Source organism: Dendrobium catenatum, unplaced genomic scaffold, assembly GCF_001605985.2.
Source record: "Dendrobium catenatum unplaced genomic scaffold, ASM160598v2 fragScaff_scaffold_1482, whole genome shotgun sequence".
NCBI classification, from domain to species: Eukaryota; Viridiplantae; Streptophyta; class Magnoliopsida; order Asparagales; family Orchidaceae; genus Dendrobium; species Dendrobium catenatum.
In genome coordinates this window covers 442,412-465,907 of record NW_021319944.1, presented here as the reverse complement: position 1 = coordinate 465,907, position 23,496 = coordinate 442,412, and the positions used below count along the sequence as shown (strand labels likewise).

General features: G+C 35.0%; 2 protein-coding genes across 4 annotated transcripts; one reads left to right on the top strand and one right to left on the bottom strand.

Annotated features, from left to right (window-relative positions):
• Positions 1–6,884: 6,884 nt before the first annotated feature.
• On the bottom strand, positions 6,885–11,302 carry LOC110097445 (peroxidase 51-like). The gene is made up of 4 exons (XM_020823818.2): positions 11,073–11,302; positions 10,795–10,995; positions 10,551–10,716; positions 6,885–7,355 (listed from the first exon to the last, which is right to left on the bottom strand). Exons 1-4 carry the CDS (start codon positions 11,295–11,297, stop codon positions 6,943–6,945), a joined length of 1,005 nt encoding a protein of 334 aa, XP_020679477.1. The 5' UTR covers positions 11,298–11,302; the 3' UTR covers positions 6,885–6,942.
• A 6,682-nt stretch (positions 11,303–17,984) lies between these two features.
• Positions 17,985–23,361, top strand: LOC110097433 (FAD-linked sulfhydryl oxidase ERV1). 3 transcript variants are annotated; one of them, XM_028700298.1, is made up of 6 exons: positions 17,985–18,289; positions 18,386–18,478; positions 20,584–20,631; positions 22,718–22,782; positions 22,957–23,034; positions 23,107–23,361. In XM_028700298.1, the coding sequence occupies exons 1-6, from the start codon at positions 18,077–18,079 to the stop codon at positions 23,219–23,221; spliced, it is 612 nt and encodes a 203-aa protein (XP_028556131.1). In that variant the 5' UTR covers positions 17,985–18,076; the 3' UTR covers positions 23,222–23,361. The 3 variants fall into 3 exon arrangements, with proteins under 3 accessions (XP_028556131.1, XP_020679460.1, XP_020679461.1); XM_020823801.2 differs by having other exon boundaries at positions 17,985–18,316; XM_020823802.2 differs by having other exon boundaries at positions 17,986–18,292.
• Positions 23,362–23,496: the final 135 nt, after the last annotated feature.

Sequence of the window (23,496 nt, the reverse complement as noted above, 5' to 3'; positions counted from 1 at the left end):
ACGCACTATTCAGCTACCTCTGAATTATTATTATTTGGTTAATTTTATTCCATTATCTACTTTCTTTCTCAATGTTCTGTTATGATTTTAGTGTATAACTTTGCTGCATCACATAATTAAAGTTTTTTTTTTTAAATCGAAAATTTAAAAACTTTTCTCTCTTCTACAACGGCCTCCCTCTTCCTCTCCGCCATTTTCGACTTACCCAAGCTTTTCGGCCGCCTCAATAGATCGAGATAAGAACTCAGAAATGTCATTATGCATTTATATTATTATTTACTGCTTTATATTATGCTAATGACTAATGAAGAAGTCTATCACTTTCTATATTTAGGCAATTCTAAGTATGTTTAGATCTCTTTTGTGACTAACTTTTTTATTATAAAAAATGAATAAATAGTTATTATAATAAAATTGTAAAAAAAGAGAAATTAAAATAATAATAATAACTTAATATAAGAAAATGGAATTATTTTTAAACATTTTTAACAATTTTGTAATGAAAATACTATATTTTAATATATTTTAAGCGCATTTTATATAAATATTTTTTAAGCAAGTCGATTAGTGGGCTAATGAGTCGAGTTAAATCTTACTCAAGTTTGGCTCGTTAGCTCAGCAAAGCCTGGCTCAGAAGTCCTTTATCAAGTCGAGCTCAAGTTGGCTCTCGAGTCGACTTAACTCATTTATACCCTACCTACATCCCGTTGATTCTAATTTCAGATACATCTAATTAAAAAAAATTGCTATTAAATTAGTTTATTAACAAAAATTAAGGGAATTAAGATTCTAAAATCAATTTCTTAAATACATATGTTCAACTGAGAAAACTATGTGACGTTCTTATAAGAGCCTCGCTCAGTCGTATTATTTGAAGTATTACTTCTCATGTGGAAAAATAAATTTATTTAGAATGAAGTGCGACATGCAATCTGTAAGTGTGGGCAGTTAATATTTCATTTTGATGTGAAACCTACATGCTAGCTAGATTAGGATATTAGTAGTTGGATGCACACATTTGGAGTATTACTTCTCATGTGGAAAAATAAATTTAGTTATGTTACGTTCTGGAATGTTTGTTGTTGTAGAGAAATATGAAGTTTAACGTCTTAGCATTGCACAAAGATTCAGTACGCAATCAGATAAGAGAGAGGGTGTAGCATTCATAAGAGACACTAGAGTTTTTACTTGGAAACCCCTTAAAAGGGGGAAAAATCACGGGGCCTGACCCAATTTGAATGAATCCACTAGTATTTGCAGTCGATTACAAATGACGTCCTTCCTTGGAAGAATGTCTTGGCTTGATGGTACAAATGTACATCATATGTTGCGCATTACATGGTGGGAGTTACAATATAGACATGTTTGTTTGGTCGGCACTGACTATAGTCGATAGGATCGGATAGTGGTCAAAAAGATCGTTATTTGGTGGTGGAGGTCGGAAGGACCGTAGTCGGCAGAAGATAGAGGTCCGAAAGACCGTAATTGGTAGGAGACTGGGGTAAAAAAGATTGTTGTCAGGTGATGGAGGTCGGAAGGACCATAGTAGTCGACGGATGTTGGAAGGATCGTACTCGGCATGAGACAGAGGTTCGAAAGACCATAGTAGTAGGGCGGTACTTCGATAGAACTCCAAGCATCAGGCAGTAGTCCCGCAGAAGTTCGGGCCTCAGATGGTGGTCCGGCAGAAGTCCAAGCCTAAGGTGGTGGTCTGGCAGAAGTCTAGGCCTCAAGTGGTGGTCCGGGAGATGTATGGGACTCAGGTGGTGGTCCGGCGGAGCAACGACGTCAGGCGGTGCTCCGGTGGAGGTGAGGGCCTTAAGTGGTGGTCCAATGGAGCTCAGAGCCTCAAGTGGTGGTCCGGCGGAGCTCAGGGCCTCAAGTGGTGGTCCGGCGAAGCTCAGAGCCTCATGTGGTGGTCCGGTGGAGGAGCTTCTTCTTTCTCTTCTTACTTCTCTTATCTTCTTCTCTTCTTTCTTGGAGTCCCCCTTTTCAAGAGAAATGAGTATTTATAGATTTCTGGAGTGGCATGACCCATAAATAGGTGAGAGATCAAGGGTAAATGGGGAGTAGTTAGATGGACGGTCGATATTGAATCCCTTGATCCTGGATTGTTCGTTAGATATTTAAAGGTCGTAATGATGTTTGAATTCAGTGATCTTGGGCTCGTTGGATTTGTCTCATCGAGGCACTCGATTCGATTTAAGCATGTAATGTTTGGAAAACGTTTGGTAATCCAAATTGTTGTTCGAACATTCCAACAGCACTTGGGGTCCTTGATTTGGACTCATTTTGGCTCGGATTGAGTTGAATTTGGTGTTGTTGGGTTCGTATTTTTTAGATGTTTAGTTCAACTGTAAGTTTGCTGAAATCGGAGTTCAAATGGCCTCCAATTTAATTTTTGAAGTTTCCAACATGATTTTTGTCTCGAGATTCTTGGCCAATCAAGATAATTTTTTATGATATATCAAGTTAGAATCAACTGTAACATGCAATCTGTAAGTATTTGTTGTTTAGAGTTTAGGATTTAGGGTTTATGATTATTGACTGTAGGTCGGCTGTGGGTCTCCTCAGCACGAACTTGGTTGGACCTCAAAAGGCCTATTCTTTACTTCAAATTTTGGTAATATTGATTATTAAAAACTCGTGGGCTGATTGGGTCCAATGTAACAACAAAGATTTTGATCTACATTGCATAGGCACTAGATCACTAGCTATGTTGCATATGTCTGGTTCAAGCTTGGGTCGATCGAACTGACCTGGCCCCCAAAATTGTAGATCCGATTTGAAAACTTATCTTAGTGTGAGAAACCAATTGTGTGGGCCTCTACAATGAAACATAAGCAAGCCTAAACATTGAACCATATTTTAGTTGTTAGGTTAGTTAATCATTTTTGTAGTTAAACATAAGCAAGCCTAAAAATTATTTACTAAAATGTACTTCAGAAAGAAGTAAAAAAATATGTCCTAAATTATTGATTCTTTTGGGATAAATTTTTTATTACTTTCTAAAAAAATTTAGAGCAAAAAACTCTTACATTATAAAATTTTATAGTAAAAAATTATTTAAAAAAAACAATAAAAAAGTTGTTCTTGAGAGAATCTTTTGGAACAATTTTCGTGCTGCATTAAAGCAGTTTTTTAGTAAAAAAATTATTTTAAAAAATTGTGTAAGCCGATAATATTGTTATTAACCGTTTCCCATCATTTCCTTTCAGATAAAAATTGCACCAAAAATCTCGTAAATACTAATATTTTAATTATATAATTCATATTTTTAACTAACAGTTTAAAATTCATAAAAATATCTAATAGTTAAAATAAGCTAATATGATTATTTTTTATTATTAATTAATGAGCAAATATTTATTATTTTCAAATTCAACTACTTCAAAGTCCGAAATAAATCACACTGACTCATCTTGATATGTTGATTAGAAGCTTTGGTTAACCTGAGTCTCACTATCTAATTTGTGATAGCTTTTTTACTGTTTTATTTTTATAACAATCTTAATTAATTAGAGTAATATTTAACTCATAATTATCATTAATTTTACAATACAACTCATCCTTATCTAAATCATGCTATTAAATTATAAAAATATTAATTTTATAATGTCATATTTTATACATTAAAATAAATGCTAAGGTAAAATAATATTAAAAGTTTAAAATACTCATATGTTTAAATTTTAACATTATATTGAAAAAAATTATTAGAAAAAATATTAATTTCAACACAAATTGAATATACAGCCACTATTATTTTTGCTCAAATTTAAACTAAAATGATGAAATATCTCTATCAAACTAAAAATTAGTAGAATGAAACAGATCAACACTAATAAAACTAATCAAATAACAGTACCTGCATTAAACAGATCAAGCCATGGCATGATACTCATTAATCTAAATTCAAAAACTAATTTTTAGGATTAGAGCTCTTAGAGCAGCACAAGGTCACTACAGCAGCAACAACACAGAATGAAGCCGTAGCAACAGCAGCAGAACAGATCCATTTCTTCCATTTTCTTGCACCATGGCGCTCGGCATCTTCAATCTTCCTCGACTGCTCCAAACACGAGATAGTGCGTACTCATGATCTTCTGATCTATTTTAAATTAAACAAATGTTTAAATATAAGCTTTTAAACTTTCAAAAAAAAAAAACAGAGAGTTCGAGCATAATGGGGGTTTTCAGATAAGGAGATGAGAAGTTGGGCGAGAATGTTTTGGGAAGAAATATGGAGGGAGATATAACTTATGAGGAGGTGAAGGAGGTAGATCATCGCCATTAATGGGAGGATGTTGTGATGGGAGGCTAATGCAGATAGCTGAAACTGGAGTTGTTCAATTTGTTTGAGGCACTCTGCCACTTCCTTCACGAGTTGGTCATTGAGGTTTTTTAGATTATCAATAGCTTCAGTTTCAGAACTTTCAGCAGCTGCTGGGGAAGAGTGGTTATTCTTCTTTCCCATGAGATGAGGAATGGAAGAGGATTTGAAAGGCTTTAATTTGCTTCGACTACAGTGAATAGAACAGTTGGGTTAGTGAATTGGACTGGTAAGGATGCCGATTATTTATAGATCTTCAGGGAGTGCTCGAGAAGAAACGGACGGCTCTCAGGCAGATTATTCAGGGACGGTTCAGACTCCTTTTGAAATTTGAAAATTTGAAAATTTTTCCCTCTTCTAGAACGGCCTCCCTCTTCCTCTCCGCCATTTTCGACTTACCCAAGCTTTTCGGCCGCCTCAACAGATCGAGATATAAGAAAGTAGGCCTCCCGCCTTGATTATGTCAGCCCAAACAGATCGAGATATAATGTCATATTTTATTTCTATGTTCTGTTATGATTTTAGTGTATAACTTTGCTGCATCACATAATTAAAGTTTTTTTTTTTAAATATGTTTGAAGAACTCGGAGATGTTATTATGCATTTATATTATTATTTAAAATCGAAAATTTAAAAACTTTTCTCTCTTCTACAACGGCCTCCCTCTTCCTCTCCGCCATTTTCGACTTACCCAAGCTTTTCGGCAGCCTCAATAGATCGAGATAAGAACTCAGAAATGTCATTATGCATTTATATTATTATTTAATGCTTTATATTATGCTAATGACTAATGAAGAAGTCTATCACTTTCTATATTTAGGCAATTCTAAGTATGTTTAAAATTTAATATAAGAAAATGACCTTATTTTAAAACATTTTTAATAACTTTGTATTCAAAATATTATTTTCTAATATATTTTAAATGTATTTCATTTTAATATTTTATAAACTTTTTTTTATAACAAGTTGGCTGGTGGGCTAATGAGTGGAGTTAAAGCTGACTTAAATTTAGATCATTAGCACATCAAATTTGGCTCACAAATCATTTATAAAGTCAAACTCAAATTGACACACGAGTCAGCTTGATTCATTTATAATGTATATGTATATCTAGTTGATTCTAATTTTAGATCCATCTAATCATTTTTTTTAGTTATTAATTTAGCTTATTAACAAAAAATAGGATAATTAAGGTTCTAAAATCGATTTCATAAATACCCATACTCAAGAGAGAAAACGATGTGGCATTCAGATGCAGAGAACCTCGCTTAATTTGTATTTCCTCCCAAATTGTTGTCTCCTTCTCCTTCCCTCTCTCTCTCAAGAACATCTTCCAAGATCCTAACATCATCAAAATTAATTTTACAATGTTGCTAGTCCTTTCTCTCGAGGTTTGAGCTAAATGATTGCTGAGAGAACTATCATGTAGGCTTATTTGAAAGGAGTAGGGGTGTCAATTTTTTACACGACCCAAAACACGACTTGAACCCGACCCGAAAAAATCAGGGTTCGGGTCAAACCGGACCCGAAACGGGTCGTGTTAGGGTTCAACAAATCAACCCGTTTTAAAAATCGGGTTGAGTTCGGGTTCAATAAATCAACCTGTTTTAAATCGGGTCGGGTTCGAGTTGACCTAGCAACCCGAAATTGACACGAAAACTCATATTTGACCCGAAAAATCGAGAATGACCCTTTTTTTACCTATTTTTTACCTGAAAATCGAAGATTGGCCATATTTTTTACCCAAAAACTAACAATTTTTGGTCAACCTCGGGTCATTCGTGTCGATCGAGTTGACCCGGACAAGAATCGGGTCGGGTTCGGGTCCGAAAACCTGACCCGTTTTTAAAAATGGGTCGGGTTCGAGTTGACCCGAATAGTGTCGGGTCAGTTCCGGGTTCAACCCAAATCCGACCCGTTGACCCGAATTGACACCCGGCCCCTAGAAAGGAGAGACCGTAAGGCAATTCCCTCAACCCTCATCTTGATGGTTCTCATTCTATACACCATCCTCCTCCATGTTGCACATGATTAGGCTTCGTTAAGAACAATTTTTTTACTACTCTTTAAAGCAACTATTTAGTACAATAATTTTAATTTTGTATTAAAAAATTACTTTAAAAAGTCATAAAAAAGCCATCCCAATCGAAGCCTCAGTCCCATCCACGATAATATTAGCTAGCCAATAGACCACCTCGTATACTCCATCACTATCACTACTATATAATTTGTCAAATCATCTTGGTGATATTATCCCAATCACATTGTCATTATTATACTATTACTTGCTAAATGTTGCTCGTAAACAATCATTATATTAATCAATTATTCTATTACAATTAACCACAAAGACCAAATGATGTTCATCTACAATCAATGTGTGAGAGAGCCAACATACAATAGCAAGTATATATGAACTAATTCTCTGAAAGCTTGGGGATAATTTCGAAAATAAAATTATTTTAAACAAGCGATTAAATAATTAATAATTAAGATTTTATTTGAAACAAATTTTTAAATATTTTTAAATAACTTTCTAAAAATATTAAATTTTTATAATTAAGCATGGCGCAATTATAAAAACAAACTCTCACGGCGGTTCGTGCAAATTAATTGAGCACGGTGCAATCCCGACGAATATTGCCTTCCGATGGGTTGGTCTTTACACCGACACGGCCCAGATTGGTTATGGCGGCCACAAAGGCCTGATTGAAGGCAACCGAGTTTGCAGCCCAATTATTAATTGTAGGCCTGCTGCGGGTGTCCTCGGCAAGAACTTGGTCGGAGCTCAAAAGGCCCATTCTTTGCTGCAAATTTAGATAATATTGGTTATCAAAGACCCGTGGGCTGACTGGGTCCAACGGAACAGCAATGGTTGGATCTACATTGCGTGGGCACTGGATCTGCAGCTGTGTTGCATATGTTCGGTTCAAGCTTGGGTCGATCGAACCGGCCTTGCCCCCGAAATCGTAGATCCGATTTGAAAACTTATCGCAGTGTGAGAAACCAACTGTGTGGGCCGCTGTAATGAAACATAGACCATATTAAACTGTGAGCTAGAATTTAGTTGTTTGGTTAGTTAATCATTTTTGTAATTATTATGATTAAGGCTTCATTTATGACAGCCTTCTTAATGCTTTCTTTAGAAAATTATTTAGAAATTAACAAATAAGATGTCCCAAACAAAGCTTGGAACAACTTTTGGTCATCATTTTTTTATGTTTTTAAAAAAATTATGTAGTAGAAAAGTATTTTAGAAAATAATAAAAAATCATATCCTAAATTATTGCTTTCTAAAGAAGTTTAGAGCAAAAAGCTCTTAGGCAATAAAGTTTTATAGTAAAAAATTGTTAGAAGACAATAAGAAATTAGTTCCAAAGAGAATAGTTTGGAACAACTTTCGTACTGCTTTTTAAAGCATATTTTTAGTAAAAATTTATTTCGTCCCAAAAAAAAATTGTAAGCCTATAATATTGGTATTGACCGTTTCCCCTCGTCTCCTTTCAGATAAAAATTGCACCAAAAATCTTCTAAATAGTAAATACTGATATTTTAATTATATAATCCATATTTTAAATAACAGTAAAATTCACAAAAAAGTTAGTGATTTGGTTCTAGAAATGCTTAAGGGCTGCACGTATTTTTCGATATGCATGTATTTTTCGATGAAAAATTAATACAAATTAAATAAAAATACAATGTGAAAAATTTCAATATATTTAAAATATTTCAATTATTTGGATGAGTATAAAATAAATACAGGCAATTATTTTTTTTTTATTTATTTTTTAAGTTAAAGTAAAATGAATGCACCATAAAGGTCAACGTTGGTCGTGGCCTTAGAGTGGCCCGTAGTGGCCATGGCTTATGATGATAATGACAGAAAATTTATAATGTAATAAAAAATATATAAAATCTAAGTATCTAACAATTTTTTATTACAACAAAATTGATCTAAAATATGAATTATAAATAGTTTTAAATGTTATTCTATATTTCATTTATTTCAGATCAAATATTAATATTTTCAAAAATTCCTATATTTAAAATGCTTATGCCACTTTACTTCAAATCAAACAGCCCTTCTCTCTTTGATAAAAAGATTAAAAAAAAAATAGGGGCATAAAAAATCTAAAGCTCACGTCAGAAATTTTTTTAATTTTTTACTTAAATAATATGTATTAATTCATTTCAATTTAATTAATTAATTTGATTAATTCGAACATTTTTTATTGACAATGAATGACAGCATGCAACCGACCAAAAAAGATCTGATTCTAAAATTAGAGAGTTAATGTTACTTCATTAGATATATAAATTTAAATATTATCCCATATGAAAATTAAATAAATAAAAAATAAGTGACCAACAAAAATTTAATTTTAATGTAACGTTAGATGGAACTTATGTTGTCTATAATAAGAAAAAAAAAATTGTCAAAGTTGAATAAAAAATTAACATTTAGGATTTCTTTGAGACTGCTATAACTAACTATATTTTTAAAATAATTTTTTTGGAAGTTGTTATTACTTTTATAAATATGTTAATATATGAAGAGTTGCTTCGTTTGGGACAGCTTTGTTATTGTTTTTTTAATTTATTTTTTAGTATAAAAATTTTTTAAATTAAAAATTCTTGTACAAAAAAATTACTTCAAAAAGCATTAAGACATATGCGCCAAACGAAGCCTTAATCTAGTTATAAAAGTAACATCTTGCTAACATAATTTCTAAAATGAAGGGAAAAGCAATAAGCAAAAAAGAAATGTATTAGAGATTTGAAAAAGCAAATTAGTTAGGAAGGTACCTAACACTAAAAATTATTCTATGTGATCATCGTACAAAGTCTAAAGACGAATAAGAACGTGTCACGTACATCATTTTTTTTATGTGAATCGCTGTTGTGTACCACTCAGTACTGGATGACGTGCCACGTTCTAAGTTGCCTTTGGACTGTTCAGTGATATCACAGAATCATTTCTTCCCTAACACGCCCTCAGCTCGAAGTTAGTTGATAAGTAATTATTATGACTTTAAGGATCAGCTTGTGATGGCTGTAAGTTTTTGCAAATGTAATTGAAGTTTAAAGCAAAGCAATGCAAAGTAGAAGAAAAAAAAAACTTCTTAGTAGCAACAAGAAAGTAATAATAAAAAAAAAAATTATAGCCATGATCTTAAAAGCAAAGCATGAAAAAAATTGCCCCAAATTGCCCTTAAATTATTTTTTCCAATTTAAGTACACAAGGCAATAATTTCTAAGAAGTTTATAAGAATAAAGCAAAAAAATTTAGTCATAATTAGTTTTAAATAATTTTCAAATACTTAAAATAAATGTAATTTAAAAGAGTATTAATTATTTATATATTAAATCTTAAAATAAATCTGAATTCTTAAATTTCTTTTTTTACTCTATTTTTCTTCATTTTACATGTCATATGACCTTCAAATTAAAATGCATAAACTCGCAAAAAAGACTAGGTAGATCCAGCGGTGTATGACTGTTTAAAAAAGCTAATAACTAAGGCTTCGTTTGGGACGGCTTTCTTTCTATTCTTAAAGTGGCTTTTTAGTACAAGAATTAAAATTTTTGTAATAAGAAGCCGCTTTAAGAAGTGGAAAGAAAACCGTCCGAAACGAAGCCTATAAGAAGCCGCTTTAAGAAGTTGAAAGAAAGCCGTCCCAAACGAAGCCTAAGAGTATTTTTTATTCGGCTGCAACTTTTTATAAAGGTTATTATTAATTTTTTACTAATTTTTTTAAAAAAATTGCTATAAAAATAACTTATTAACACATAAAACTTTTAAAAGTAATGTAAAATAGCAGTCATACAAAAATTTTTAATTTAGTTTGGGATAACTTTCTTACTGCTTCTTAAAGTAATTTTTTGTATAATTTTTTTTATATATTTTTTACTAAAAATTTATTTTAAGAAGTAATAATAAAGCGATCTCAATCAAAGTGGAAGTCTAAAAATCAAAGCAATAATAATAAAGTTATTCCCAATATAATCTAAATGATAAATTATAAAAAATTATTTATTTTTATTGTTTTAAATTAAATTTCATGACGAAGCGACGAACGATACGTCAATATTCAGCCGCGGGAACCCCAACCCGGTCCTAAGTCCTAACTGACATAGTCCGCTTGGTGAAGCAAATTATGGCGGTACGCTGCATTCCAAGAACATCCTAAAAATCTTAAAGTGGTTCGTCATCTACCTGATAACGCGATCATGTCCGTTTGAGATATCCCATTCGCCGCAAAGATGGCTGTGAGCTGGTTAAGGTTGAATGTCGGCAGAGGCAGCTTACCGTCCACGCTCGCCGACGTTGAGCTAAGCCCGTCCAGCCTTCCCAGCTCCACCGCATACGATGGTCCGCCGGACTGTGTTAGTTAAATAACGCAAATTATTATAAGTAGAAGAGAAATTAAAGAGATTAAAAGAGAGGCGATCGATAAAACCAGGGAGATGACGTCGCGGGCAGCCATGGCGAGGATATCAGCACAGGAGACCTTGTTGCGGCACTGCTCGACGGCATCCACAGCAGCCTTCGCCTTTATCACGGTGTCGAAGCCGTCGCCGGCGAGGGAGAGGTTGATGGAGTTGTCCTTCTCCGCCGTGTTGCTCGCCGTCGACGCCACAATCACCGACGCGTCGCAACCCTGCAACGCAAAAAGAGATCGAATTTAGTACCACGTCGAACAAAATGCAAACAAAGCAGTATAAGTTGATCGATTACGTTGACAAAGCAGTCATGGAAGAAGAGGCGAAGGGTGCCGGGGACGGTGACGGTGGTCTGCTGGAGCTTTGCTGTGACGGCGTTTCGGACAATGCTTTCCACGTTAGGGCAGATGTTGGCGTAGTAGTTTTGACGGAGTTGGGCTGAGCTCGGCTGAACTAAAAGGCCGAGCAAATTTATCGTGAAGACAAGAAGAGCTCTGTTGATTATCAGAGACTTTGCCATATCGATCTCTCGCGTGCTTACATGTAACAGAATGTTGGAGGAGATGAGATTATTATAAAGGTAGCATTTTTGTCTTATATAGACAAATTTCTCAATGTCTGAGTTGGCTTCCAATTATTTTTTAATTACATTTCTATGTACTAATAAGAATGGTTTACAGCATGCTTGAAAGACTAAAGATAAATATTTGATTATTATCATAACTAATTCTATAGCTAAATTTTTAATTAAAATGATTAAAAAAATAATCAAATGCTTAAAGAAAATTGTACTAGTTGATATCAAATACTAGACCTGCCCCACCAAGCTTAGGCTTCGTTTGGGATAGCTTTCTTATTGCTTCTTAAAATAGATTTTTAGTACTAAAATGATTAATTTTTTACTAAAATGCTGATTTAAGAAGCAGTAAGAAAGTCATTCCAAACGAAGACTTAGTTGGGTTGTTGGGCAAGCGTGATTGGGAACCCCACAACCCATGTTCCATTTCTCTCTCAAGCACTGCGACTCTTTAAGTAGGAAGAAAATAAGTGCATGATCCAACACCTGCAGGGCGGGCAACCAAGAGATTAGCTATTATGTCAAGCGCCTTGTCTTCGGGGGTGGCAGCGCGTAGATACCCCGTTCAAAAAAAAAAAAATTAGACCTAACTTAAAATAAAATATATTGATTTTATCTTAATTTATTATTGTTAATTAAAAAAATATATAATTTTAGGATAATAGGGTAGAGATAGAGAGAGAAAAGAGAGGGGAGTAGTTAGCTAGTTACATCAAAATTTTAAATTAAATTCATTCATCTTATTATATTGCTTGATTTGCTGAATTCTTTGTTGTTCTGAGTCCGGTTGGACCTTTTTTGATCTTTTTGGTTTGTTTTGTGTATTGGAAATGGGTTATATGTATTACAGGTTTTGTTATTTTCTGTAATATTTACCAGTTAATAGAAGGGCAAAGCCCCAATTTCTCTCAAAAAAAAAAAAAAATATTTTATATCTTTGCTTTAACTAATACATTGCAGCTTCTATGATTGTTATATATTGATAATTCACAAAAAATGTTGATCTTGCATGAATCTCAAGCCATATTTAAGTTAGAAATTTTCAAAATTAATTTTGGGACCATCCGAATCCTGATTTCAGCAAACTTATAGGTAAACTAACTATCTAGAAGAGGTGAACCTAACAACGCCAAAATCGGTCCGATCCGAGCCCAAATGGGCCCTATTTGGGTGCCTGAACCGCATTTGGAAGGATCAATAAAGCCTAAATTGGATGACAAAATGATATTCACATATAACATGCTTAGATTCAAATCAAACGATTTGACAAGATGAATCCAACGAGCCCAAGATCTTTTAATTCTAACATCATTAAGACACTTAAACAACTGAAAAATGCTCTATGATCGGGGGATCAATATGGATTGTCCGATGGAGCACTCTAAATCTGCGTTCGATCTTCTCCATATTTATGGGGTCTGTCACTCATTAAAATATATAAATAGATCATCATTCTCTACATGAAAGGTGGGTCTTTTACTACAGATTGGAGAGAGATCTGAAGCTTCAAGAGCTCCAACACCATCGCCGCGAACCTTCATTGACCATCTTCGCTGGACCACAGCCTGGCCACTGACCGCCGACTACTGTGTCTTTGACTTCCATTACCCGCCGACTACGGTCCCTCTAAACTTTGTCGCTCGCCAACTACAGTCCCTTTGATCTCTGCCGCTCACCGACAAAAAACATTAGGAGGATAATCATTTTAATTGGGCCAGATCCCATGGGTTTTTCCCTCTTTAAGATTTTCCACATAAAAATCTTGGGTGTCTCTTATATAGCTCTCGCACCCCTTCTCTTTATTTGATGGTGTGTTAAATCTTCATACAAAACTATGACGCTAAACTCCATATCTCTTTACCGCCGCGAATGTTCCAGTCCGCAACAATTATAATGTCTCTAGTTTATTGGTCGAAAATTCTTTGATCTCTCATTTCTTTGATTGGTCGTGTGGCATTTCGGTTAGTTTTGGATAAATTTTCTTATAAATGGAGGCTCTTTGTAATATATTTGTTATTGACTATCGTTATGTTTCTTGTTGTTAATTGTTAATTATTGAGTGTTAATGCATTTCTATCTTATGATTTTGGTACAATCTGTTTTGCTTTCACCTGCCATGGCTAATTATATTTCTGAGGCATTTCATGGGCGGATTGTTGAGAAATCATTTCTACGCATTTCTCTTTTGTTGAGACACCCGGCCTTTTTGCTTTAATTTGCTATTATTGATGAATAGCATATTCTACATTTTTTTAGCCATCTTGAATGGTAACTACACTTCAATAGTGGCGACTAGGGGTATCAATATTTGACACGACCCGAAAACCCGACTCGTCAGGTTCAACATTTCGACCCGTTTAAAAAATCGGGTAGGGTTCGGGATAACCCTTTAACCCGAAAATGACCCGTTTTTACCCGAAAATCCGATTTTGACCCGATAACTCGATTTTGACCCTTTTTACCCAAAAAAGAAGAGATAAACCCATTTTTGACCTGAAAACTAGCAATTTTTTGTTGGAAACGGGTCATGTCGGGTTGACCTAGACCTGAAGCGGGTCGGTTCAAAAACGAGTCCGGTTCGGGTTTGTTATGGAAGTGGCTAATGAAGAATCAGGAAAGCACGTGGTCGGTTACGCTGTGGCAAGACTGGCTACTTATTCTTTACACGTGCTCCGAATAGTGCCAGGTCAATTTCGGGTTCGACCCGAACCCGATCCGTGACCCGAAATTGACACCCCTAGTGGCGACTACTTTGAATTTTGGGTTATTATGAGCCTTTTTTAGGTAATTGATTTTTGCTCATTCTTTTTATAGAAATGTAATTTTATTTTTATGTGTTATATATACACATCTTCCTCATGATAGTTCTCTTACTATTGAAAACTATATCACTTATATATTCGGTGACTAGGTGGCTGTTTTTTATGTTATTGCCATTAGACATTTTTTTGGCTCAATTGGTTGATTTGGACAGGAAATACATTTCAAAAACTGATAGTTTCGTTTTTTATTTATTTTCATAGACTTGATGATTTTAACTAATTTAGATGCTGACATCCTCATAAAAAATTGATTGTAATAAATTTTAAAATATTTGAATTTATATTAACTAGTTAAATATTTAACTCAATGTTACCCTTACCTTAGTGCAGTTCAGATAAAAATAAAATAAAATATATTTATCTGAAGATAAAAACTAATAAAATGATAATAAAAGATTAAGCTTTTAAAATAAAAAATTATGACAATCATTGAGATAAAATAAAAAATAAAAAATATTAGCAAGATAATATTTTATGCATATTGTTGCGTCCTGGAGTATTCGCGGCGGTAGAGAAATATAGTTTAATGTCTTAGTATTGTATGAAGATCCAGCACACAATTAGATAAGTGAGAGTGTGTAGCATTCATAAGAGACACCAGAGTTTTTTACGTGGAAAACCCCTGAAAGGGGGAAAAACCACGGGGCCAGGCCCAGTTTGAATGAATCCACTAGTATTTGTAGTCGATTACAAATGAGGCCCTTCCTTGGGAGAAGGCCTTGGATTGATGTAGCAAATATACATCATATAGATTGCATTACATGGTAGGTGTGACATATACATGTTTGTTTGGTCGGAAGGACCGTAGTCGGCAGGAGACCGGGGTCAGAAAGACTGTTGTTTGTTAATGGAGGTCGGAATGACCATAGTAGGCGACGGAAGTCGGGAAGACCGTAGTCGGCAGGAGACTGGGGTCTGAAAGACCTTTGAATGTTGATGGAGGTCGAAAGGACCATTGTAGGCGACGGAGGTCGGGAAGACCGTAGTAGGCAGGAGACCGGGGTCTGAATGTCGGGCTTTAAGCAGGATGTCGAGTCTTCAGCAGGACGTAGGGACTGAACGTCGGGCCTTAAGCAGGACGTCGGGTCTTCAGCAGGACGTAGGGACTGAACGTCGCGCCTTAAGCAGGACGTCGGGTCTTCAGCAGGACGTAGGGATTGAATGTCGGGCCTTAAGCAGGACGTCGGGTCTTCAGCAGGACATAGGGACTGAACGTCGGGCCTTAAGCAGGACATCACTCCTACCATGTAATGCAATCTATATGATGTATATTTGCTACATCAATCCAAGACCTTCTCCCAAGGAAGGGCCTCATTTGTAATCGACTACAAATACTAGTGGATTCATTCAAACTGGGCCTGGCCCCGTGGTTTTTCCCCCTTTCAGGGGTTTTCCACGTAAAAAACTCGGGTGTCTCTTATGAATGCTACACCCTCTCACTTATCTAATTGTGTGCTGGATCTTCGTACAATACTAAGACATTAAACTATATTTCTCTACCGCCGCGAATACTCCAGGACGCAACACATATAATATTAAAATATTTTTTTAGATTTATAGTATTTTCTAAGAGAGACCAAGTCAATAGTAATTAAGGATCTTCAATTATTATTGAGGGAGACAAAATTTCAACAAATGCATCGCATCTAATCCCTTAGCTCCTAGTTCAAAATTGCCAATATGACAAAATGACTTACTCACATTTATTTATTTTAGATAATATGATTAAATATTATATTACTGATTATCCATTTTTTTTTTAAAAAAAAAGTTATACTCATATTTAATGAAAAATTGTTGCTAAAAACAGCAGTTTAAACTGCTAGAAAAGAGATTTATTTCATTTCCTCACGATCATTGTTCAACATTGCCCTAACTCACGCAAGTCAATTTCTCATTTCCTCATATAAATTAATAAAAATAAAATATCAAATATATTTTAATTTTATCTTGTGATAAATTATAAATATATTTTCAAAATCATTTATTAATTATTATAAGCATTCTATGGGGAATAATTGTCAATTATTAATGCAACTTTCATTTCATACCCATTTTTATATTCAACAAGCACATTAAAAATCAAAATTTGATGCGGTCAACAAAGTCTGCCATTTAAGTTTGTAGACATTTATAGAGTCCATTAGGTGGTCGAATTGGTTAGGCTAGTCTAGCAAAAGATTTAACAATCTATTTAGTTGAGATAATTTCAAATAAAATGAGCCAAGAGCTAGCTCATTGAACTATGAAGTTACCGGCGGCTTTTTAAAATCCGTCTGGTATCATAGTTTCCGGCGGCCAAACTGCCGGGTGGCCGCTGGAAACATGTAGCTCCTACAAAAAAAAAAATGAAAAAAATATCGGTAGTACCGGCGGTCCGGTAACCGTCGGTCACGACCTCCGGAAATCGGCTATTTTTCTGTAGTGAGCAAAGTCTAGTGGGTGAAGCGAGCGGGCCGAACACGAGTGCGAGAGCCGCTGGCGGAACCGAATGACATTAAGTGAGCTAGGAAATGTGTTCGAATGAGAAAAGAAGTGACTCGTTGTGTGTGATACCTTCGATTTGCTCACTCTAATTGAACCACACGATTAGAAGAGATTATTGAATTATGAATTTTAATTATTAAATTATTTATTTGAGATTATTGAATTATGAATTTTTAGATATTATTAAGGAAGTTTAATCTAAAATTTATATTTTGAATACAATTTAAAAAATATTAAAATTGAAAATTCTAATGGTTAATTGTAAGGTGTGTGTGTATATATATATATATATATTACGTGTATACATTTTAATTAAAAAGAATATAATCAAATGGTATATGAGAATATGAGATGCTTCAAGACTGAAAGTTCTGTTGAGTCTCAAGCTCACGATCTAAGCCTCAAAAAATCTATGCCCCATTGATGTGCGAATTGAGATTCTACTTAAAGATTTTTAGAGTGACATGCTCTATAAATATGAAGAAAATTCGGGACAAATTCAAAGTGCTCCATTGAATGGTCCAAATTGATTCCCTTAAACATAAAGTGTTTGTCAAACATTTAATTTTAATTCAACTATGTCTCGGGATTCATGCCCAATCAGGATAATTTTTTGTGATGTATCAATTATAATATTATATAAATCTTAAAAATCTTAACAAATATCAACTCTTATTTTTTTATTCACCGTAAAATTTTAATGATTTAATTAATAACATTCTCAAATACAAAATTTTATTACAGAATGTTATTAGGGGATGTTTAATAACATTCTCTTTCTATCTTTTGTCTTCTTCATGTGCAAATCTTGGTTCGGGTTGACCCGACAAAGAAACGGGTCGGGTTCGGGTCCTATTTTTGAAAATGTTTATTGTTCGGGGTCAGTTCGCGTTGTTGTCGCCGCTTGTAGCACACATCCAGCACTGCCACATTGCTGCCACTGAGTGCCGATGACGCCCCTTGACTCGACCTCAACGGCTACAACGACACTCGCGCTCGACAACTAGCTCAGACTGTCAGACGAGCCGGACAACACTCGCACTCTACTCGACCTTGATGGCTAGGGCTAGACGCACCCTGACGACCCCGCATTCGCCACTCACCGACTCGCACTGGACGCGACGGAACCTCAATCCCAACGGCTGGACCTGGACACAACCTAAACCCTATTCCGGTTTCACGAGTAGAGTTTAGTCAACCCGTAACCTGTGCGGGTCGGATCCAGATTAAAATTCTTGACCCATTTGTAAAACCGGATCGGACCAACTAAGATTGGACCCAAATTCGACCGTTTACCCGAATTGACAATCATTGGTGACACCAGGTGGAACACTTCGTACTCTTTCGATCCGCAAAGCAATTTTACTCTCTTTCGAGCCAAGGCCCACCTTCGGCAACCCGAAGTTCGCAGTGATGTCGGAGAATCCCTTCGAAGCCATACGCAAAGCCTGCGACTCCTTCGGCAAATGCTTCCAAACCCACCTATCTCGCATCTTACCCGCCCGTTGCGAAGACCATCTCGATAAACCCTCCTCCGTTGCCGGGAACTCTAAAACTTCGTCATTTTCCTTCTTCACTGCCTCAAATCCAAAAGTTGTTAATGACGCTGCTCTGCTTACTCCCGATGTGGTCGCCCACCTCCCCTACACCAATGTCGATCCTCATGGTTCAAGCATTTATTATTGTAGGAAAAGTTTTGATTTTTTTTTTCTTGTTTTGCAGATTGCTCTCGAAAAGAAGATTACTGCAGCTCCACTGACCAAAGAGGAACTTGGGAGGGCTACTTGGACGCTTCTGCACACGGTTGCAGCCCAGGTGTTTGATCTTTTGCCTCACCCATTGGACTTTTTTTTTTTTTTTTAATTTTGCTTGTTATTGTGGTCCTATTTATGATTTTAAGGGCTTGATATTTGAAATTTGGAATTCGAATTGAGGTTTGCATACTTTTAGTGTGTGATGCTTTGATAAAGAGGAATAATAGGCTGAAATTTTGTGCGCGACAGTTTTTGGTTACTTTCTGTGACAGGACTTCGACAAAAATAGTTTGTATGCTTGTGAAAGTTTGCTTCGGCCTTTTCGTTTCCCTAGTTTGAAATAGAGGAACATTGCCCCAAATTGAATTCCAAACCTTCAGAAATTATAGAGGATGGCTTATTAATGTATGTAAAATTAGATTTAGGCCCGTCCTAATCAAGGTTTCTTGTGTATCTTATATGGATGAAATTGAGCTTTTAATTTGGAAAAGCAAACTAATTCTTGCTGACCAAACATTTTGTTAGGAAACACATGAAGATAGAAAGTGAAACCTAACGATTTTGACAAAAACAACGAGAAACCTCCACAAATCCAACGGAAAATCAAAGAAAAATAGTAATTTTATTGTGATAATCAAACTAACGGAAGAAAAATAACAACATACAATTGATCCTCTATTTGAGAGGAGGACCTATCTCTCCCAAATCTCTAGACGCCTCTAGAGCCCAAAAACTTAAACCTAAGATATCTCAAATTTCAGCCAAATTCAAGATGCCCTAACCCTAGGAAAAGGAACTATTTAATGCATACAATCAAAAGGAAATCTTTAAACAGTCCCTACAGTCAAATTTCTCTCCTAACTCCTTAAAAAATCCTTCCTCAATAGCTCCCTTTGATTCGGCGGTTCGAGCGGCGTACAACAGAGGTGGAATTCTTCCGCCTCTGTTCTGCCTGAGCCATCTTCGTGTGGACCGGCTGAACCGGTCTAATACATTTATTCTATTTTCTTAAAGATGTTAACTTTTTGGTCAGGTCTAGGCTCTACTTCAGTTCTTTTTCTCGCCAAATTTGACGCTTATTGGCTTTCTTTACTTGTTTTACTTATTCTAAATTCTTTAGTTTGTACACATGATTTATCATAGCCCCTGCCCACAAGGAAAATATCGTGCACGTTACTGCTGATATTTTCTCTGTTTTTAATTTTTAATTTGCTTCACCTTTTAAGGATTAGTAAAACTTTGTGATAAATATTTTGGACTGAGTTTCAGATTGAGAAATGTGCTACCATCATGCACATACTATGCAGCATAGAAAACTCTCTTTCTAGCGTCAAATCGCTCAAAGAAGGATTTGAGTTTTAAGCACTTTTTATACCTCAAACCTGGCAGTTAATGTTTTATTTATTTATTGTCATAATAATGTACTCCTTTTATCTGTTTTCCTACCCTAACTCTTAAGCAATACTTGCAGTCTTTCATCAATGGCACCAGAAACATTTCATTATTTTTATTCAATGAATTTTTATCCAAGGTTACCTTGCATTACCCATGCACATAATGGCAAAGCATCAGCTTTTGGCATATCCTGAAACTTAGGATCCGTTTGGGGCTGCTTTCCTACTGCTTCATAATGCAGCTTTCTAGTACAAAAATTTTGGGACAGCTTTCTTTCTGCTTCAAAAAGAAGGAAAAAGTCATCCCAAACGAAGCCTTAGCTGGAATTTCTCATGACTCCAGCCACTATCCTGAAACTTTGTTGGAATGTCCCATGACTCCCAACCACTAGCGTACTAATTCTCGTATGTCTATTCATGAAAATTAGGCTCATAACCTGTATATTATCAGTACCAGGGGGTTTGCTGGATGCTTGATTTAAATAAATCAATTTAGGGTTCCTATATAACAATATTCTAAAATAAAATAAAATAAAATAAAAGGGGACAATCTCTCATTATTTCCTCTTAAGAAACGAATAAGATGGGAATAAAAAACATATAAGGGGAATTTATTGGCCTATAATGATCGTTTCTTTTTCTGATTTGCTTTTGTAATGCACTATTATCTTTAAGAAACCTAGAGCATGTTTTGAATTATCAGAAAACAGAGATTGCTAACTTCTCTATCCCAATCTGCACCTAATTAATAATTCTTCATTGAATTTCTCAGTTTCCTGACATTCCAACTAGACAACAAAAGCGGGATGTAAAAGAACTGGTATGGTTTATGTTCTTGCAGATTTATGCAGTTTTATCTGTGAGAAATGTGGAAAATGCTCCTACTATTTTTTAAGGCTTATTCATTTTATTCTTTGTTGTGTCCCGGATGCACTTACTCTGGCATCACTGGCTTTCAACCTTGTCATTGCTTATGATCTTCATTGATAATGGGCTTGCATATTGGAAGTAAACAAGCTGTTGATGCCTACTTTGTTTTTACTGTTACATGTAAATTACTGCATGCACTTTAAACATAAATTATTACGTCCTCCGACCGGACGGACGTAGAGGAACGTCAGGTCGGAGGCAATTTCCCGCCAAAAAGCGAGTTGTACTGAGCAAATACCGAGCAATACCAAACAATAACGAAGAATATCATCATTTGAAGACCCAATACCGAGTTATACCGGGCTTTACCGAGCAAATACCGAGTTATACAAAAGTTGTACCGAGTTTTTCCCAGAAAAACTCGGTACAACTCGGTATTTCTCGGTACAGCTCGGTATAACTCGGTATTGGTCTTCAGAGAACGGTATTCCTCATTATTATCAAATAATACCTAATTGTACCGAGCAAATATCTAATTTTTTGGCGAGAAACTGCCTCCGACCGGATGTTCCTCTACGTCCTTGCACCGGACGTAATAAAAGTTCGAGTATTTGACATGTTTTCAGCATAGGAGTTCAAAAATTTAGAAGAACATAGTGGCTATGGTTAAAACTTGAAATGTCTGGATTATTTACTAGAATATAATTTGTAAATGCAGTTGTTTAAGTTGCTGTGTGTCTTTAATTTATAGCAAAAAGTTAAATTTTTTTCTTAACAACAGGCTAAGTCCTTTAATAATTGTATTAAGAATAAAAAGTGAGGGATATAGGAATACCTTTTAATGTAGCAAATGTCCGCATGCCTGGTACAGAATGCGTGGATATCTGATAGGAAACACTTGAAGATCTCAAGAATTTCTTATTAATCTTTGGGAAACAACAAAAATTCTCCGCAAGAATCCACACAAAACTAGGAAAATAGTAGATAATTTGTATTATTTGATGAAATTAGAAACGGAAAATACCAAGATACAATTGATCCTCTATTCGAGAGGAGAATCTATTTCTCCCAAATCTCTAGACGCCGCTAGAGCCCAAAAACCTCTAGGATCTCAAATTTCAGCCAAATTCAAGATGCCCTAATCCTAGGAAAATAAACTATTTAATGCATGCCATTCAAAAAAAAAAATCTAAATATTCCCTACATTCAAATTTTCCCCATAACTCCCTCAAAAATCCTTCCTAAACATTTTTTTTTTTTTTTTTACTCTTGCGGTCCGAGCAGCGTACAGGAGAGGTAGAGAGTTTCGACTCTGTTCCGCCTGAGCCAGTTCCGTGTGACCGGTTGGACTAGTCTAACAATATATTAGAAAAACTTTTTGGTATCAGTTTGTCTCAATCATAGATTGGTTAAAATCTTGGAGTCTTTTTTATGAATTTGTGGTTAAAGAGTTTCTTTATCATGTTGTAGTTTTTACTCCTGAACAATCCTTTCGAGCATACACAGACCATTATTTTATTATCTTACTTATAATAGGTAACATTTGATTATGATGCATATTTCAGTCATGTTCACATTTGCTACTTGTGTATGTAATTATGGCATGCTCTTTTATATACAACATTTAGTAGCTAAGATTTTTAGCTTTCCGGGTTATAAGATTTTGACTTCGTTTGAGACGGCTTTCTTATTGCTTCTTAAATTTTTGTACTAAGAAGCTACTTTAAGAAGTAATAAGAAAGCCACCCCAAATTAAACCTTTATCTTTATTTCTTTATCACGATTTCTTCAATGTCCTTGCACTTCTTTCCTTGGGAGGCTTCTCTTGTATGCAATGTCCTTGCGCTCCTTTCCTTGGAGGGAATCTAAATAAACTGAGGTACTGAGCTAGTGATTTTAGCATAAAATATATATTTTTAATTCCAATGAGTATATTTCTTCTGTTTGCTTGGTTCTTTAGCATTACCATTTAGTGATGGCATGCCATAATTCTTTTTGCTGAAGTTTGAAAAACCATTGGCTCATCGCCTATGCAGATGGCCATATTGTCTCGAATTTATCCTTGCAAAGAATGTGCAGATCATTTTAAGGAAGTACTGAAGTAAGTTCCATTTACATTATGATCATTTTTCTCCCAGTTGCGTCAAGATTTTCATGAGTTTCTTAAGCTCTACAATTCTGCATGAAAATATCATTTCATTTTCAACAAGATTAATCCAAAATCCATATAAATATGAAAGAACGATCTGTTTTACTCTCTCTGGTTGTTTTACAGATCAAATCCTGTACAGGCAGGATCACAAGCTGAGCTCTCCCAATGGATATGCCATGTACATAACATTGTAAACAGAAGGTAAAGGTTCAAGTTAGTCTATTCTCATGTTTCATCTCCATTTAGACTGAATTTCTATATTAATGTTTGCAGTTTAGGAAAACAAATATTCCCATGTCAAAGAGTAAATGCAAGGTGGGGAAAACTGGATTGTCTTGATCGTTCTTGTGATCTACAAGGCAGCACAAATTTAAATTTTCCTGTGTAAACCTCATTTATGCCTTTTCTAAATCATTTACTAAACAAAAAGGAAGAGAACGAATACAAATATATGTGATTGAGACATTCTCTATTTACTGTCACTTTCTTCTCTCTTATTAATGAGTAACATCTGTCTTATTTATTTCAGTTTAGTGTTTAAAAAGAGGTGACAGGAATCATGATTGTTTGCGCTTGTTGTATACTAGAATGATATAAGACCCAAATTTATTATGATATGTTAGATTATATTTGATAAATCAATATGTTCTAAGTTTTTTTTTT

Excerpts from the sequence above, each read along its gene's own strand:
- LOC110097445 (XM_020823818.2), bottom strand. The coding sequence starts at position 11,297 with ATGGCAAAGTCTCTGATAATCAACAGAGCTCTTCTTGTCTTCACGATA. Across the intron at positions 10,996-11,072 it reads TCCATGACTGCTTTGTCAAC|GGTTGCGACGCGTCGGTGAT; the intron begins GTAATCGATCAA and ends TTTGCGTTGCAG. Across the intron at positions 10,717-10,794 it reads CCCGCGACGTCATCTCCCTG|TCCGGCGGACCATCGTATGC; the intron begins GTTTTATCGATC and ends TAACTAACACAG.
- LOC110097433 (XM_020823801.2), top strand. The coding sequence starts at position 18,077 with ATGTCGGAGAATCCCTTCGAAGCCATACGCAAAGCCTGCGACTCCTTC. Across the intron at positions 18,479-20,583 it reads TGCACACGGTTGCAGCCCAG|TTTCCTGACATTCCAACTAG; the intron begins GTGTTTGATCTT and ends TGAATTTCTCAG. Across the intron at positions 23,035-23,106 it reads CATAACATTGTAAACAGAAG|TTTAGGAAAACAAATATTCC; the intron begins GTAAAGGTTCAA and ends TAATGTTTGCAG.